The sequence below is a fragment of the Oncorhynchus mykiss genome, chromosome 26, assembly GCF_057628025.1.
Source record: "Oncorhynchus mykiss isolate SJ-2025 chromosome 26, ASM5762802v1, whole genome shotgun sequence".
NCBI classification, from domain to species: domain Eukaryota; kingdom Metazoa; phylum Chordata; class Actinopteri; order Salmoniformes; family Salmonidae; genus Oncorhynchus; species Oncorhynchus mykiss.
Window position 1 is genome coordinate 27971849 of NC_143047.1, and position 19370 is coordinate 27991218.

At 44.2% G+C, this 19370-nt stretch overlaps 1 protein-coding gene across 12 annotated transcripts in view; it reads right to left on the reverse strand.

Moving 5' to 3' along the window:
- LOC110506740 (ATP-dependent chromatin remodeler CHD9) overlaps positions 1 to 19148 on the reverse strand; it is a 131503-nt gene extending 112355 nt beyond the window's left edge. For 6 of the 12 annotated variants that reach the window (XM_090222619.1, XM_090222617.1, XM_090222614.1 and 3 more), the window contains exons 1-2: positions 19019 to 19148; positions 2416 to 4190 (exon numbers count right to left, since the gene is read on the reverse strand). In XM_090222619.1, coding sequence (XP_090078745.1) covers positions 2416 to 4053 — 1638 coding nt within the window. In that variant the 5' untranslated portion in view covers positions 4054 to 4190; positions 19019 to 19148. Of the gene's footprint in view, positions 1 to 2415; positions 4191 to 18221; positions 18531 to 19018 lie in introns of those variants that run through there. The other 6 variants (XM_090222615.1, XM_090222613.1, XM_090222629.1 and 3 more) reach the window with 5 other exon arrangements.
- Positions 19149 to 19370: the final 222 nt, after the last annotated feature.

A 19370-nucleotide genomic window follows, 5' to 3' on the forward strand; every position in this document is an offset into this window, starting at 1 on the left:
AGACAGGGCCAGAGACAGGCAGTGAGACAGGGACAGAAACAGGCAGTGAGACAGGGCTAGAGACAGGAAGTGAGACAGGGCCAGAGACAGGCAGTGAGACTAGGACAGGGGGATGGGCACCACTCTATCCCCTGATGCCCTGCCTGTTCAGCAAACACAGTATCTGTTGGCTCTTCACACACCAGTGGACATGAATAGAGCAGTCTACCCAAAAGCATCAACACAAGGGTGGATGTTGACACAGACTGTAGGGAAGCTGGGCCTGTTTGCTGGTGTTCCATGTCCCATTTCAATTAGTGGATGGACAAATTGGACAAATTGGCTGCTGGGTCAAAACACCAGTCTGTGCTCGAGTATTTCAGCCTACCTGTTAGTCTAAGTGGTAGAGTTGAGAGGGACAGAGCTATGCTGTAGAGACAGGGTAAAGACCTAGTGACTTGTGAGTCACCATTCACCAGAGAGTAGTTGTGTGTGTGTGTGTTTGTGGGTGTGTGGGTGTGTGCGCTCCCTTGTTTACAATTTACAGAGCCAGTCAGAGATAGTTCTGATGAGTGCTGAGCTGCATGTGCCAGCACTAGGGCCATGGAAGGGAACAGACACACTGTGCTGCTGGTGATCAGATGTGGGTTCAAACACTATTTGAAATCTTTAGCCTGCCTGGAGTTCCAGATGGGTGGGGTTAGTAGATTTGGGACTATTCTATTGGTTCCATTACTCAAGCACAGTTTAAGTATTTGACCTAAACAAATAGTATTTGAACCCAGGTCTGACATACAGTACAGACTGCTGCTGACGGTCCTCTTTGCCTGGCTGTCTGCGTCACTGTGGAACCAGGCAAAGAGAGGTGTGTGGATGGATGTTGCTATGCTACTGGCCAGCTCTGCTTCAGGATCCGCCTTGTGCCTGTCAGAGCCAGAGCAGCACACTAATGCACTCTCTACCTCTCTCTGTGTCTGTCATTAGCCTCCCTCCCTCCTTCTCTCTCTCTCTCTCCTTCCCCCTCCCCTCCTCTCCCTCACTCACTACTCCCTCTATCCATCTCTATCCTACCTCCCTCCCCCTCCTATCTCTCACTCACTACTCCCTCTGTCCCTCTCTATCCTCTCTCCCTCCCCCTCCTCTCCCTCTCTCTCACTCAAAGACACACACGCACAGAGAAAACCACAACAGCAACCACTCCCACACTCTTATCTAGCCATGTAGTGAGTGCAGTGCGCAGCAGCAAGACAGACAGACAAGCCTCTAGCCTGCCCCGACCCACATCTATAGCTTTGAGTACGCTTAGTTACTGTAAGTCCTGGAGACACTGCTGCCACTATTAATCAGGCCCTGGGACACAGCTAGGCTACTGTAATTACCTGTTGTCTGTCAGTGTCCCACAATGGCACTCTATTCTCTATTTAGTGCACTACTCTTGACCAGGGCTTTGGTAAAATATAGGGAAATGGGTGCCATTTGGGACACAATACTGAGAGGATAGCTAGAATAGGCTGTATTATTATCATTTAAAGGAGGGCTGAGCTTCCTTCCCCTCCCTCCACCTCCCCCCTGATTGCAGGTGCACCAAATATGCTCATGCTCTTCCAGGGCTAGTTAAACATTACATGGGTGGCTGGCTGGCGTCTGGCTGCTGAGAGGAGTGAAAGCATGGCAAGGCTCTCTCTAGTCTCTCTGTCAGTGCAAGAGATGTATCCATTAACGTAGCTGTCACAAATACATGTCTCACTGTCAATTATTTCCATTAATTTCCAACATAGTTGCAACTGAATAGATAAAACAACCTGGATAAGATGCAGATATAGATTTAAATGGGAATGGAATGAGATATAATTTGACATTTGACAATTCGCTTTACCAATCCCCTCCTGCCCATGTGGTCAAGTGGAAGGACAACTATTAGCACCAACAACCACAACTATTCTATACATCGGCAATGTGTATTTCTTCCCCTGTAGTAATACATTAAAGCTGCAATATGTCACTTTTTGAACGACCAGACCAAATTCACGTAGAATTGTCATCTCATTGAAAACAAGAAGTCTATTTCTACGCTTTCCGTTTCCATATTTGCATCTTTTACTTAAAGTTTTGTACTCAAGCTTCAAATAGCTGAAAATACAATATTTTGGGTTATGGGAAATATATTTCACAGTGGTTTAGATGGTACGTGACTCTCTACACTATACTTGCTTGTTTTGTCACATAAACTGAAATTAGAATTGTAGCAACCAGGAAATGGCAGAGTGATTTCTGCATAGTGCATCTTTAAATAGATGAATGAAGGAGAACTCTGCGGAATCTGGATAACTAGGTACTTCATCCATATCATCATTTCTGTCAGCATATGTCTGTCAGCATATGTCAGCCTAGCCAGCCTCAGACTGAAAGCAAGTGTTAATGGCCCAATGGGTTTACCTGTATCTTGTAGTCCATGGATATGGAGATCCTGTCTTCCTCCTTCATCTCTTCTTCTTCCTCTCCCTTTCCATTCCTCTCTCCATCCCCACCATTGGTCCAGGAACAGTTGGAGTCGTGGTGATCGTGCTGACTGAGGGCAGCCTCCAGCTGAGGCAGCAGCTCATCAGCCAGCAGGTCCGGAGCCTCCAGGCCCTCAAAGCCCCCTCCTTGGGCCTCCACCTCCCCTTGCAGCCCTGCCAGGCTAACCTCTAGAGACACGTAGCCGTTAGTGGTAGTGGTGCTGGCCGGAGGTCTGGTAACTTCCAAGTTAGATCCACAGTTCTGGGGCTGGTGCTGGTCTGGAACGAGCTGGCTGACTGCACTGGGGTAGCAGCTCATGGCCTGGCCAAACATCTCAGATGAGTCGTAGTTCCCTAAGGTCTGCCTGGAGCAGCGCAGAGCCCGGAAGGGACATTCGTCCTCAGCCTGGCTGACTGGGACCTGTTTGGGCTGATGATGCTGAGTCATCCCTGGAGCAGACAAAAACGCACATCCAGCTCCCACGAGAGAGAGTTCAGGCACTGAGGAGGGCAGGGGAGTGGTGGTGGGGATCATGGACACTGGGGCTAAAGAGAGAGGCTGGCTCAGGCTGGAGATGCCAGGTTGTCCCTGGCCAGGGAAGGAGTACTGGGAGGGAGGGTAGGCGGTGGTGGAGCTCACTGAGCAGGAGGACAGGGTGTGAGCCATGGGGGAGCAGGTCTGCATGGAGAAGGACATGCTAGAGTCCTTTGGCCCTACCCCAGGAAAGGCCCCCTGAGTCCCCTGCACCAGCTGGTAGCCACCCTGCTGTGGTGGGGTTCCAGCCAGTGAGGCATTGGGGGTTTCCACATTAGCTGTGGCCAGAGCCCCTGAGTTAGGCACAGCCCTGGAGTGGAACTGGGTCCCCCCGGTGGTAAGCTGCTGATTGTGGGATGCTGGCTGTTGGTTGGCCTGGTGGAAGGGGAAGCTGTGGTGCTGCTGAGATAGAGACTGAGGGTTCACTACCTGTTGATGAAGGTGCTGCTGCCGCTGGTTCAGAAGCTGGTGTTGCTGCTGCTGAAGTTGTTGTTGACAAGGGTGGTGCTGCTGCTGTGGCTGTTGCTGTTGGAGGTGATGCTGTTGGTTGTGGAGTTGCTGCTGCTGTTGTTGATGTAGTTGTTGTTGTTGCTGGGGCACTGGGTGGTAGAGGTTCCCGTTCTGGTCCTGGTTGCCCCACATGGGGCTGCTGTTGGAAAACAACGCGTTGGATTGGGGTGCCTGACCAATTGAGCGCCCATGGAACTGGGTATGCTGTGCTGCTATCATCCCTCCACCACCCACACCCTCAGAGCCAGCGAAGGGCTGTCCCATGGAGTTCTGGGCCTTCATGCCTGGAAAATTCCCCATCTGCTGCCCATAAGCCATGCTCTGTTGGGTGGAGGAGGGCATGGAGGTGGGTATCATCCCGGGGTGTTTCCCTGCCCCCATCGGCTCCACCTGTAGAGGCTCAAAGCCTGCGCTGAGGTTGAGCACATCTACCAGCGAGGGTCCAGAGGGGAAGCCCTCCTCAGCCAACCCGTCCAGCCCTCCCACAAACAGGTTGGGGTCGTCAAAGAAGTCCATGATGGGATCTGTCATGGCCCAGGGGCCAGGGTCAGTCTTCCGGAGACCAGTCCCCCACGTTGGACCTCTGCTGGGTTCTAGCTGGTGCTGAGGAGCGCCACGTGTTACTGAGCTACAGTATGTCCATCACAGACTGGCTCTGGAGAGAAAAACTAAGACAAAACCTCAAGTCAGATTTAACAGAGAGAAGAAAAACATATTTAAACATGTCTCGTTCATACTGAGCTGTGTGTGGGCTGCACAATAAAGAGATTTTCAGTTGTCAAATAGATTTTAAGAAATTTAGCCTGTCTCTTTTTGATGTTCATCCTGTGTTATTCAAATCAATACACGTCTAGTTGTTTTCAAGATCTCCATACACCTCTACCTCATATACACTACAATTTATTACCATAACAGACGCTCCCAGCCACGTAAACGTCAACAGTGAAAACAGCGGCTGCCAAAAAGCCAAGTAATGGCTAGGTCAGACAGGCCTGGGATAAATTTGGCACTGTCAATTATCTCTGGTTGGCAGCAGGTAGTTGTGTGGTAACACATCTGATCTGATCTAAACTGAATCAACTGCCAGACAGACCAACAGACAGGTGCCTCTAGTCTTCCTCGGTTCAAAGCCCCCTGATGCGATCAGCCTCAGCCCTGTGGCTGTGCTGTGCCTGCTATCTATCGAGCCGTCTGTCTGCTAGTAGCTACTGAAGGTGTGGGAGGAAGGTGCAGACAGACAGATAGACAGCTGATGCTGTTTGTGTCAACAGCCAGGGAGGTTGGCTCAGGATGCATCTAACCACAGACCAATGACCAATAGATGACGGAACACTTGTTAGTCAAGACCTGCTGACTCATACTCACCACACACACTCACCTCACTACAAACACTTTGACATGCCTTCCTGAATGTACAGTCATGGCTCTCACAAGTCTTCTGATACAGAGGGGGGACATACAACTGAGATCCAAAGCTTCAACCACAACTCGTGAACCTCTGTTAAGGTTAAGTGGGGTAGTGGGTAGGCTTGGGCAGTATACCGTGTATACCGTATAGCGGGGTATTTGGAAATAGCCACGGGATGGTTTTTCAAATACAAATACCATTAACTATTTATTTGAAGTTTTTCTATATATTTTAATATTTGTAGCTACTTTGTAAGTAAATACCTGCAGTCAACTTGGGCAATATGTTAGAAGATAAAGCATTCTTCATTTCACTTGTCACATTATTTTCCATTATGAAGCTCACCGTAGTTCCCCAGAACAGTTGAGCCAGTCACGTGCTTGTTTGTAAATGCCACAAAGCGGGAGCAGTTGAGTTGAGCTGTGTATTGACAGGGGTTGAGTTTTATATTGAAAGTCAATTGTTTTTTTGCTTCAATAGAGTGATCAGGGATGTGCAACTATAGTTTTTCTTCACATAAAATGCATTACTGCAACACATTCAGCAGAATATAGCTTCATTTTCATCAGATGACAACAGAAGCGCAACGCTATTAGGCTGGCAGTCACACAAGTAGACTAAATGAGCTTACAATAAACATGCAATGTATTTTTTGCAAAAACAATGCATGGCCATCATATTTCTGTTTATTATAGAAAGAATGTAGCTACATTTCCTAATGTTTTTCTTAAAGTTAATCTGGAGCAAAGTAGGCTGGCTACACCGAGAAATGTAGCTTCATCAGAACGCTGTCAGCTGATAGGCCGAGAACGGAAAAGGTGTTCTGTCTCTTCTTCTCTAAGCAGAGCAAGCAGGCTTGTTGCCCTAGAGACTCCAGACTCCACACAGACACAGCGTGTACACATGCTGCTCCAGAGCCAGTACTGTTTATTGCACAATGTATCTCGTTCACATTCGCTTGTAAATGTCCAAACTCACCAAAAATGACATTCAGTAGCTCCTACCTATGTATGTATAACTTTATAGCTGGGCTGCCGGTCTTTGAAATATTTTTCCATTTGCGCTTGTTAGCATATTTAGCTAGCAGCCTCCATGGTAAAACTGTACATCTCGGGATGAGAGAAGAACAGTATTAAGATATGAAAATCTGCATACTGCCCAGCCCTAGTAGTGGGGCTGTCCCTGGCTATGATGAAACCTTACTTTTTACTCATTGTTACAAAGGCCCAGTATGACACAAGCACACAACCAAGACAATACACAAGATTCATACAGGAAGGATCAAGACTTAACCCTAACATGGTTACTGTGAATCATTAATGTAGCCTTACTCATTTTCATAAATGACAGTTGTGCTGGACCTCCATTCCATAACAACATGGACAGCTATAGCAGTTAGAACTGTGTTTAACAGGAGCACCAGATAGCAGGGGCCAGATCATATCCCATGCCCAGCTCTTGGCTATACTAGAGCTCTGTTCTCATGTGACTAGCAGCCAGCCCAGTAGTAGGAGAGTATTCTCTTCTCTTGAAACACAGACCTACAGCTGAGGGCAGGCTAGGCATGAAAAGAGAACTCCCATCGCGCTCAGTCACTTAGCAGGGCTCCATTGTAACTGACAATGAGCAGAATGGCCAGGCCTAATTCTCCCAAACAGACAGGAAAATCTGATCACTCAATTAGAGGTAACATCAGACCAGAATCCTACCCGGGCCGCTCAACAAACTGAATGAGTAATCAGGGGTAGGTTAGGTAGCTTATCTGAGCCGCATAGTTTTTCCTGCTGCTGCTTCTTCATCTTGTATTAGTTGGGACCAATGATGAACTGTAGAACCTAAGCTATATGATGTACAATACAACCGGTTATAGGCTGTCTATGGTTGAGACTAGGGCTGTCCCACACTAAATAATAGCTTCGACCAATCGATTGGTCGATAGAACAGACGACTTTCGGTAGACCAAGATATTATTTAGTGTGCGACAGCCCTAGTCTCAACCATAGACAGCCTATAAATGTGCATTTCTCCACATATAGACACACCAAATGTAATTAAATAAAAGCAACTATATTTGCATTGAGCTTGTCTGATGCTTTAAGAGCAGTTTTTGATTAAATAAGACACAAATGACTCAAGAGGGTGCCAGAGATGAAGATAATCAGAAAAACTTAACCTGACCATCCTAACCATCCTTCTCCCGCTCCTACTGGCTTTCGCAGATTCTGCAGCTAATCTTCTGTAGTTGCCGGTAATAGGCTACACGAGTCGGTAACTTTTCTGATGTGGAATGCCATTTTATCTTACAATTTCTACCGATCTGCATGCCAGTTATGGTTTTCATATGCACATTTTCGTGTAACAGTTAGATTTAATTTATAATAACGTATGTCAAAATCATTGTCATGTGGTTAATCAAAATTCTATCCAAATCTTAATAAAAATGATACAAACCTAAAAAGTTACTTCTATTGCCATTGCCAACTATGTAAAAACAGCTCATAAAACCAACAACATTGTATCAACTATTAACTATTGTGTGGCCTGAAGCTCATGCTAGCAAACTTGCACCTATGTATAACATATTCTGGGCCCTCAGAGTTTCCTGACAGTGAGCTCCAAACATACACAGCTGTAAGCTATTTGCACAAGAGATAAGAAGTAATCAATGCGCATCCTTACTCAACAATGACAGGAGCGCTCCAAACAAAACACAATGACTAAATTGTCAAAACTAGTCAATTGAATGAAACAAACCAAAACTTGTTTTTCACAAGTGTAGCATAGGTTGTGCGCTATGCAAACAACGTGTTCACTCCGACAATCAGATCGGTAAAAGACTGAAGTAACAATATAGAAAAAAGCATTAACAAAAATAACCATAACAAAACAAACATTGTAGATTAGAAATTATAGGAATTAACGGCAAATGTACTTACTACTTGGGATATACACTACCGTTCAAAAGTATGGGGTCACTTAGAAATGTCCTTGTTTATGAAAGAAAATCACATTTGTTGTCCATTAAAATAACATCAAATTGATCAGAAATACAGTGTAGACATTGTTAATGTTGTAAATGACTATTGTAGCAGGAAACGGCAAATATCTACATAGGCATACAGAGGCCCATTATCAGCAACCATCACTCCTGTGTTCCAATGGCACGTTGTGTTAGCTAATCCAAGTTTATAATTTTAAAAGGCTAATTGATCATTAGAAAACTATTTTGCAATTATGTTAGCACAACTGAAAACTGTTGTTCTGATTAAAGAAGCAATCAAACTGGCCTTCTTTAGACTAGTTGAGTATTTGGAGCATAAGCATTTGTGGGTTCGATTACAGGCTCAAAATGGTCAGAAACAAAGACTTTCTACTGAAACTCTTGTTCTGAGAAATGAAAAATTGCCAAGAAACTGAAGATCTTGTACAACGCTGGGTACTACTATCTTCACAGAACAGCGCAAACTGGCTCTAACCAAAATAGAAAGAGGAGTGGGAGGCCCCGGTGCACAACTGAGCAAGAGGAAAAGTACATAATTTTTTAACACTTTTTTTCCCACCTTTATTAAACCAGGTAGGCCAGTTGAGAACAAGTTATGATTTACAACTGCGACCTGGCCAAGATAAAGCAAAGCAGTGTGACACATACAACACAGAGTTACACATGGGATAAACAAACATACAGTCAATAACACAATAGAAAAGTCTATATTCAGTGTGTGCAAATGTAGTAGGATTAGGGAGGTAAGGAAAAAAATAGGCCATAGAGGCTAAATAATTACAATTTAGCAATTAAAAACGTGAGTGATAGATGTGCAGAAGATGAATGTGCAAGTAGAGATTAGAGGTCGACCGATTATGATTTTTCAACGCCGATACCAATACCGATTATTGGAGGACCAAAAAAAAAAAGTGATGCCGATTAATCGGCCGATTTAAAAAAATATATATATGTATTTGTAATAATGACAATTACAACAATACTGAATTAACACTTATTTTAACTTAATATAATACATCAATAAAATCAATTTAGCCTCAAGTAGATAATGAAACGTGTTCAATTTGGTTTAAATAATGCAAAAACAAAGTGTTGGAGAAGAACGTAAAAGTGCAATATGTGCTATGTAAGAAAGCTAACGTTTCAGTTCCTTGCTCAGAACATGAGAACATATGAAAGCTGGTGGTTCCTTTTAACATGAGTCTTCAATATTCCCAGGTAAGAAGTTTTAGGTTGTAGTTATTATAGGACTATTTCCCTCTATACCATTTGTATTTCATTAACCTTTGACTATTGGATGTTCTTATAGGTACTTTAGTATTGCCAGTGTAACAGTATAGCTTCCGTCCCTCTCCTCGCTCCTCCCTGGGCTCGAACCAGCAACACAACGACAACAGCCACCACATCGAAGCAGCGTTACCCATGCAGAGCAAGGGAAACAACCACCCAAGGCTCAGAGCTAGTGAAGTTTGAATCGCTATTAGCGTGCGCTAACTAGCCAGCCATTTCACTTCGGTTACACCAGCCTCATCTCGGGAGTTGATAGGTTTGAAGTCATAAACAGCGCAATGCTTGGCGCACAACAAAGAGCTGCTGGCAAAACGCACGAAAGTGCTGTTTGAATGAATGTTTACACGCCTGCTTCTGCCTACCACCGCTCAGTCAGATACTTGTATGCTTGTATGCTCAGTCAGATTATATGCAACACAGGACACACTAGATAATATCTAGTTATATCATCAACCATGTGTAGTTAACTAGTGATTATGATTGATTGTTTTTTATAAGATTTAATAAGTTTAATGCTAGCTAGCAACTTACCTTGGCTTACTGCATTTGCGTAACAGGCAGTCTCCTTGTGGAGTGCAACGAGAGAAAGGCAGGTCGTTATTGTGTTGGACTAGTTAACTGTAAGCTTGCAAGATTGGATCCCCCGAGCTGACAAGGTGAAAATCTGTCTTTCTGCCCCTGAAAGAGGCAGTTAACCCACTGTTCCTAGGCCGTCATTGAAAATAAGAATGTGCTCTTAACCGACTTGCCTAATTAAATAAAGATTAAATAAAGGTGTGAAAAAAATAACAAAAAAATGGGGGGGGGGGGGGGGGGGGGAATCGGCAAATCGGCGCCCAAAAATACAGATTTCCGATTGTTATGAAAACTTGAAATCGTCCCTAATTACTCGGCCATTCCGATTAATCGGTCGACCTCTAGTAGAGATACCAGGGAGCAAAAGAGAAGAAAAAAAAATAACAACATGGGGATGAGGTAGTTGGGTGGGCTATTTACGATGGGCTATATACAGGTGCAATCGGTAAGATGCTCTGACAGCTGATGCTTAAAGTTAGGGAGGGAGAAACGGCGAGGCAAAAAAGTATTTAGTCAGCCACCAATTGTGCAAGTTCTCCCACTTAAAAAGATGAGAGAGGCCTGTAATTTTCATCATAGGTACACTTCAACTATGACAGACAAAATGAGGGGAAAAAATCCAGAAAATCACATTGTAGGATTTTTTATGAATTTATTTGCAAATTATGGTGGAAAATAAGTATTTGGTCACCTACAAACAAGCAAGATTTCTGGCTCTCACAGACCTGTAACTTCTTCTTTAAGATGCTCCTCTGTCCTCCACTCGTTACCTGTATTAATGGCACCTGTTTGAACTTGTTATCAGTATAAAAGACACCTGTCCACAACCTCAAACAGTCACACTCCAAACTCCACTATGGCCAAGACCAAAGAGCTGTCAAAGGACACCAGAAACAAAATTGTAGACCTGCACCAGGCTGGGAAGACTGAATCTGCAATAGGTAAGCAGCTTGGTTTGAAGAAATCAACTGTGGGAGCAATTATTAGGAAATGGAAGACATACAAGACCACTGATAATCTCCCTCGATCTGGGGCTCCACGCAAGATCTCACCCCTTGGGGTCAAAATGATCACAAGAACGGTGAGCAAAAATCCCAGAACTACACGGGGGGACCTAGTGAATGCCCTGCAGAAAGCTGGGACCGAAGTAACAAAGCCTACCATCAGTAACACACTACGCCGCCAGGGACTCAAATCCTGCAGTGCCAGACGTGTCCCCCTGCTTAAGCCAGTACATGTCCAGGCCCGGCTGAAGTTTGCTAGAGAGCATTTGGATGATCCAGAAGAAGATTGGGAGAATGTCATATGGTCAGATGAAACCAAAATATAACTTTGGTAAAAGCTCAACTCGTCGTGTTTGGAGGACAAAGAATGCTGAGTTGCATCCAAAGAACACCATACCTACTGTGAAGCATGGGGGTGGAAACATCATTCTTTGGGGCTGTTTTTCTGCAAGGGGACCAGGACGACTGAGCCGTGTAAAGGAAAGAATGAATGGGGTCATGTATCGTGAGATTTTGAGTGAAAACCTCTTTCCATCAGCAAGGGCATTGAAGGTGAAACGTGGCTGGGTCTTTCAGCATGACAATAATCCCAAACACACCGCCCGGGCAACGAAGAAGCGGCTTCGTAAGAAGCATTTCAAGGTCCTGGAGTGGCCTAGCCAGTCTCCAGATCTCAACCCCATAGAAAATCTTTGGAGGGAGTTGAAAGTCCGTGTTGCCCAGCAACAGCCCCAAAACATCACTGCTCTAGAGGAGATCTGCATGGAGGAATGGGCCAAAATACCAACAGTGTGTGAAAACCTTGTGAAGACTTACAGAAAACGTTTGACCTCTGTCATTGCCAACAAAGGGTATATAACAAAGTATTGAGAAACTTTTGTTATTGACCAAATACTTATTTTCCACCATAATTTGCAAATAAATTCATTAAAAATCCCTACAATGTGATTTTCTGGATTTTTTTTCTCATTTTGTTTGTCATAGTTGAAGTGTACCTATGATGAAAATTACAGGCCTCTCTCATTTTTTTAAGTGGGAGAACTTGCACAATTGGTGGCTGACTAAATACTTTTTTGCCCCACTGTAAGTCTCCAGCTTCAGTGATTTTTGCAATTCGTTCCAGTCATTGGCGGCAGCGAACTGGAAGGAAAGGCGGCCAAAGATTAGTTGGATTTGGGGGTGACCAGTGAAATATACAGTTGAAGTCAAAGTTTACATAGACTTAGGTTGGAGTCATTAAAACTAGTTTTTCAACCACTCAGAGATTTCTTGTTAAGTCGGTTAGGACATCTACTTTGTGCATGACTGTCACTCCCTGACCATAGAGAGCCTTTTGTTTTTCTATGGTATGGTCAGGGCGTGACTCTAGTTATTATCTTCTATGTGGGATTCTAGTTTAGTTTTTCTATGTTGGTGCTTGGTATGATTCCCAATTAGAGGCAGCTGGCTATCGTTGTCTCTAATTGGGGATCATATTTAAGTAACAACGGTTCGTTGTTTGTTTCGTTCTTTCTTTGTTGTTTGTGAGTTTTCAAATAAATATTATGTGGAAACTATATTGTGCTGCAGTTTGGTCCGATAATTATTCCGACGATCGTGACAGAATATCCCATCAAACCAGGACCAAGCAGCGTGCCCAAAGAGGGAAGGATTTCTGGACATGGGAAGAAGTGATGGGGAGATGCGAAACCCTTCCTTGGCAACAGACGGAAGGAGATTATGGAGGACAGCGATGACGACAGGGTTTGCGGCTTCAGTAAGCCCAAGGACAACCCAAGTTTTTTGGGGGGGGAAGGCACATGGAGCTGGCGGCTGAGCAGAGGGAAGAGCCAGAGACTGTCAGGGAGGCAATGGCGAAGTTGTGAGATGAGAGAGATGTTGTGCAAGTGTGTTCTGCTCAACATCCGACCAGAGGATCCGGTTAGCAGTCTGGTGCAACCTGTGCCTGTTCCACTCTTTTGACCTCAAGTGCACCTCTCCAGTCTGGTACGTCATGTGTCTCCTCCTCGCAATCTCCCTGAAGTGTGTGTTCCCAGTCAGGTACGTCCTGTGCCTGCTCCTCGCACTCTCTCTGAAGTGCGTGTTCCCAGTCAGGTACGTCCTGTGCCTGCTCTTCGCACTCTCCCTGAAGTGCATGTCCCCAGTCAGGTACATCCTGTGCCTGCTTCCCGCACTTGCCCTGAGGTGCGTGTCACCAGTTCAGTGTCACCTGTACCGGCCCCACGCATCAGGCCTCCAGTGCGCCTCCCCAGTCCAGAGCTTCCGGCGACGGTCCCCAGTCCAAAGCTTCCGGTGACGGTCCCCAGTTCAGAGCTTCTGGTGACGGTCCCCAGTCCAGAGCTTCCGGCCAGAGTCCAGAGCTTCCGGCCAGAGTCCGGAACCTCCTGAGACGGTCCACAGTCCAGAACCTCCTGACCACAGAGAGCCTTTGTTTTTCTATGGTATAGTAGGTCAGGGCGTGACTGGGGGGTTTTCTAGTTATTATTTTCTATGTGGGGTTCTAGTTTAATTTTTCTATTTTGGTGCTTGGCATGATTCTCAATTAGAGGCAGCTGGCTATCTCTAATTGGGGATCATATTTAAGTAGCATTTTTTCCACCTGTGTTTTATGGGATATTGTTTTGAGTTAGTGCACGTAGCACCTCTATGGTAACGGTTCATTGTTTGTTTCGTTCTTTATTTGTTGTTTTGTGCGTTTTCAAATAAATATTATGTGGAAACCATATCGCGCTGTTGTTTGGTCCGATAATTATTCCGACAATCGTGACAATGACACAAGGAATTATTCCAACAATTGTTTACAGACAGATTATTTCACTTATAATTCACTGTATCACAATTCCAGTGGGTCAGACGTTTACATACACTAAGTTAACTGTGCCTTTAAACAGCTTGGAAAATTTCAGTAAATTATGTTACGGCTTTAGAAGCTTCTGATACGCTAATTGACATAATTTGAGTCAATTGGAGGTGCACCTGTTGATGTATTTCAAGTCCTACCTTCAAACTCAGTGCCTCTTTGCTTGACATCATGGGAAAATCAAAAGAAATCAGCCAAGACTTCAGAAAAAAAATTGTAGACCTCCACAAGTCTGGTTCATCCTTGGGAGCAGTTTCCAAACGCCTAATGGTACCACGTTCATCAGTACAAACAATAGTACGCAAGTATAAACACCATGGGACCACGCAGCCGTCATACCGCTCAGGAATGAGACACGTTCTGTCCCCTAGAGATGAATGTACTTTGGTGCGAAAAGTGCAAAACAATCCCAGAACAACAGCAAAGGACCTTGTGAAGATGCTGGAGGAAACAGGTACAAAATATCTATATCCACAGTAAAACAAGTTCTATATCGACATAACCTGAAAGGCAAGGAAGAAGCCACTGCTCCAAAACCATCATAAAAAAGAGAGGCTACGGTTTGCAACTGCACATGGGGACAAAGATCGTACTTTTTGGAGAAATGTCCTCTGGTCTGATGAAACAAAAATAGAACTGTTTGGCCATAATGACCATCGTTATGATTGGAGGAAAAGGGGGAGGCTTGCAAGAGAAGAACACCATCCCAACCGTGAAGCACAGGGGTGGCAGCATCATGTTGTGAGGGTGCTTTGCTGCAGGAGGGACTGGTGTACTTCACAAAATAGATGGCATCATGAGACAGGAATATTTGGGGATATATTGAAGCAACATCTCACAACATCAGTCAGGAAGTTAAAGCTTGGTCGCAAATGGGTCTTCCAAATGGACAATGACCCCAAGCATACTTCCAAAGTCGTGGCAAAATGGCTAAAGGACAACAAAGTCAAGGTATTGGAGTGGCCATCACAAGCCCTGACTTCAACCCTACAAAAAAATCTGTGGGCAGAACTGAAAAGGCGTGTGCGAGCATGGAGGCCTACAAACCTGGCTCAGTTACATCAGCTCTGTCAGGAGGAATGGGACAGAATTCACCCAACTTATTATGGGAAGCTTGTGGAAGGCTACCTGAAACATTTGACACAAGTTAAACAATTTAAAGGCAATGCTACCAAATACTAATTGAGTGTATTTAAACTTCTGACCCAACTGGGAATGTGCTGAAATAAATAAAAGCTGAAATAAATCATTCATTGAAGCCAGTGGGTTTGGCGATGAATATGAAGCGAGGGCCAGCCAACGAGAACGTACACGTAGCAGTGGTGGGTAGTATATGGTGCTTTGGTGACAAAACGGATGGCACTGTGATAGACTACATCCAATTTGCTGAGTAGAGTGTGGGAGATTATTTCGTAAATGACATCGCCAAAGTCGAGGATTGGTAGGATAGTCAGTTTTAAGAATGTATGTTTGGCAGCATGAGTGAAGGATGCTTTGTTGCGAAATAGGAAGCCGATTCTAGATTTGATTTTGGATTGGAGATGCTTAATGTGAGTCTGGAAGGAGAGTTTACATCTCTAACCAGACACCTAGGTATTTGTAGTTGTCCACATATTTTAAGTCAGAACCGTGCAGAGTAGTGATGCTAGACGGGCAGGCGGGTGCGGGCAGCCATCGGTTGAAGAGCATGCATTTAGTTTTGCTTGCATTTAAGAGCAGTTGGGAGGCCACGGAAGGAGTGTTGTATGGCATTGAAGCTCGTCTGGAGGTTTGTTAACACTGTGTCCAAAGATGGGCCAGAGGTATACAGAATGGTGTCATCTGCGTAGAGGTGGATCAGAGAATCACGAGCAGCAAGAGTGACATCATTGATGTATTCAGAGAAAAGAGTCGGCCTGAGAATTTAACCCTGTGGCACCCCCATAGAGACTGCCAGAGGTCCGGACAACAGGCCCTCCGATTTGACACAGTGAACTCTATCTGAGAAGTAGTTGGTGAACCAGGCGATGCAGTTATTTGAGAAACCAAGGCTGTTGATTCTGCCGATAAGAATGAGGTGACTGACAAAGTCGAAAGCCTTGGCCAGGTTGATGAATATGGCTGCACAGTATTGTATTTTATCGATGGAAGTTATGATATCATTTAGGACCTTGAGCGTGGCTGAGGTGCACCCGTGACCAGCTCGGAAACCAGATTGCATAGCGGAGAAGGTACGGTGGGATTCGAAATGGTCGGTGATCTGTTTGTTAACTTGGCTTTCGGAGACTTTAGAAAGGCAGGGTAGGATAGATATAGATCTGTAACAGTTTTGGGTCTAGAGTGTCACCCCCTTTGAAGAGGGGGATGACCGCGGCAGCTTTCCATAATTTAGGGATCTCAGACAATACGAAGAGTGTCAAGTCCTCAACTAGCAGCTTCATTAAATAGTACCCGCAAAACACCAGTCTCAACGTCAACAGTGAAGAGGCGACTCCGGGATGCTGGCCTTCTAGGCTGCCAGTTGAGGACCTGTGTCCTCTTGCTCAGTTGTCCATCGGGGCCTCCCATTCCTCTTTCTATTCTGGTTAGGGCCAGTTTGCTTTACAAAAATGTTTAACTCATTGTGTATATTACATGTTTTATTTGATGGCTTTATTATTTTATTCCAAGTCATCATCTCATCTCTATAGAGTTGCTATATATGCTGTCTGACAAAATCACAATTTTGTAGTTCTTCAAAGTAAACAAGACATACTTTTATGACTGCTGAACACCAACTATCAATGACTTAGATCATGTATTTTCAGGTAGAGATACTGCAACAGCTGTTCTCTATATCACCTCACAATCGCGCATTCTTCTGTCTCTTCTGTAGCAGGCATGAAAGAAACACAGACTGGATGAGTAGCTGTGTAATGGATTATGGTAATTTTAGTTTAGTGGAAATTATGTCCAATATTGACCTGTTGGAAACAACAACTCCCTACTACATCGCACAGTCCAGTCTGGATCTGATTTATCTCCAGAGAAAGTGTGCAATGTTATCATTGAGCTCAACGAAGAAGAAAAAAATAGGAAATGCAATTCAAATAATTGAACCAACGTCTGTCAATCAGTTTATAAAAAAGAAAAAAATGTTTTTTTAAATAGCACTACCCTAGGGTGCAGCCTTAGCGGAGTTGCCAACAACCATAAGTTCCGGTTTTCAGGGGAAATGGAAGAGAGAGCCTGTGACACGACTGCCCTTCCATTAACAAGGTGACACTCCAAATTAACTCCTCCTTCACATTTACTAGATTGGTTGAACAATGCATAAGATCCAGACATATATTTTATTTTTATTCTCATCATGACCAGAATGTTGAGGATCTAGTTTCAGGACGTTTTTGGGGGGAATTGCATGTAGTAGGTAGGCTATGACTTTGCTTATAAATGCTAGGGTTGTGAAGCATCTATGTAGTTCTTATGAAGACTTTATGCAGTCTTGAAAGTCTTTATAAATTGATTTTGAACCCAGCTCTGCAGTGAAACTAGCTCTAGTTAATATCTGGAGTTAAGATTTAGCTACAGTGAAACCCACTTTAAAATGTAAAACATAATTCATAGTCTACATTCGATTTGGCTATTTGTTTGGCTGGTTTATCTGTAGGCTCTACCCTCAAAGTATTGGGTAATAACCAGCCCACCAATAACGAAAGACCCCCCACCTGAATAATATTTTATTTGGTTAAAAAAGCAGCATTGGACAATGAAGATTAATTTCACTGATCAAGGCCATTCCAGAGCACATTCAACAGGTCCCACTATAGTCAGTGCAATATAAATAAATGCATTCGTGTTTTGCTGCGCTTCCTGTTTACATTTAGCCTCCTCCCACTGGTCACACATTGGTTGAGTCAACGTTGTTTACACGTCATTTCATTGACATTACGTTGAACCAACGTGGAATAGACGTTGAATTGAAGTCTGTGCCCAGTGGGCTAGTTACCTCTGCATGCCTGCCGCTTGCTTCTTTCTTTGTTTATCATGAGTCTATGCCTCTTTGCCTCAAGTAGCATGATATCACCAACCCACTATACATAACAAATAAATAGGCGTCGTCGATTTCAGAGTCCTGGTGACTTATTATCTAAGCACCCTCAACAACAACAAAAAATACAAATAACAAGTGCAGCCACAATAACGACATAGAGACAGAAACAATGCAGCATCAAACTGTCCAAACTCACAAACCCGTCGTCTGTCGACGATCCAACTCCATCATGGATTCAGAAATCAAAATAGAATTTGCACAAACTACATCTACGTGCAACGGACATCCATGATAATCATCAATCGATTTGAATCAACTGGCTGCTGATTACACTCGTTTGTAAAGACGTTAAATAAGAATAACCCCAAGAATAACAGTGTTATTACGAAGTAAGAAAGGTTAATAAGTATCCTATTGCATTGTTGAATTTTTACTTTAGAATAGGTTCTAGAATCCCTCAATTAACCACACCTGGTTTGTGTGGCACAGCGAGAATCTGTAACAATGAACCCATGATAGAAAGAAGCCCGTCTGTAATGGCCACTAACCTCAGCATCCTCCGAGTGCAGCTATGGCTCGTGGCTATCTGAGCATCGAATCTTCACAACAGCCTTGCTGCACCTTATAGTAAAAAGGCTGCTTGGCACTCGATGTGTTTCCCAATCACAACAGGCTACCTAGTTAGAGAAATTAGCTGAATCTTAACTTTCTGAATCTGAAAGTCAGGTGGCAAGCCTTAGGGATTCTTTCCCACCATCTGTTCTTCTCGAGACTCGAATCGTACACGTGTCCCCACTTGTCTCCTCTCGACTTCAGTGGTGTCGTGACGCCTCTGCTGAGTAGGAGAGGAGGGAAAGCTGGATGGGGGTCGACAGTCATTCATTAAGAACAATGCAATAGATTGACCACAGACAATCCAACCAGTTGTTGATGGACCCGACCGAGTTTCGTTGAGACCCCCGACTGATATCACTTTACCCTCTGCATGCACATTCATGGTAACGATGCTGAGCTGGCTCGAGGCTCGTACCCCATCACAGCGGGTCGCTGTCAGTTGAGAAGCGCCATCAATAACTTTAGTAACACGAATGCAATAATTCGAACTCTGAGAATCATTATGGAAATGGGATAACTCACAATGTTCCGCGAGCCATTTGACTGATATTGTAGTTAGCTAGTTGGGTGCTTTTCAGACCGGGATTCTCACTGTTAACGTAACGTTAGTGACCACAGCTGAGCGTCACTGTCTCTCAGTCATTTGAATGACGGTTTGCTCCCAGAGTTCAAAGCTCTGTGTGGAGCCAATACTTTCTATTTATGACGAGAAAATGATTTTATTACTTACCGAAGTGACGAAAAATCCGTTGACTGAAAATTATAAGAGCGAAGTTAACTAGTTGACCAGAGCGGTTCCACTGCTGCTGACGTGACGAATCGATGACACAATTTGCATATCAGTTACTTGCTCTCTGATTGGACAATTGAGAAGTCGTTCAATTTTTATAATCTCAGATTACATTTGGAGCCGGTTCCACATGGACAAATTTCATTTTCAATTTTGTGCCATAGTAACTCCTCATATGTAAAAATAAAATGACAAATATTAGACCAAATTGGTTATAAAGGCATGACACACAAGATGGCCGCGGTAGATCTGAAGCCAATCCGCGGAGGTTTTACTTTGATAACACAAACCT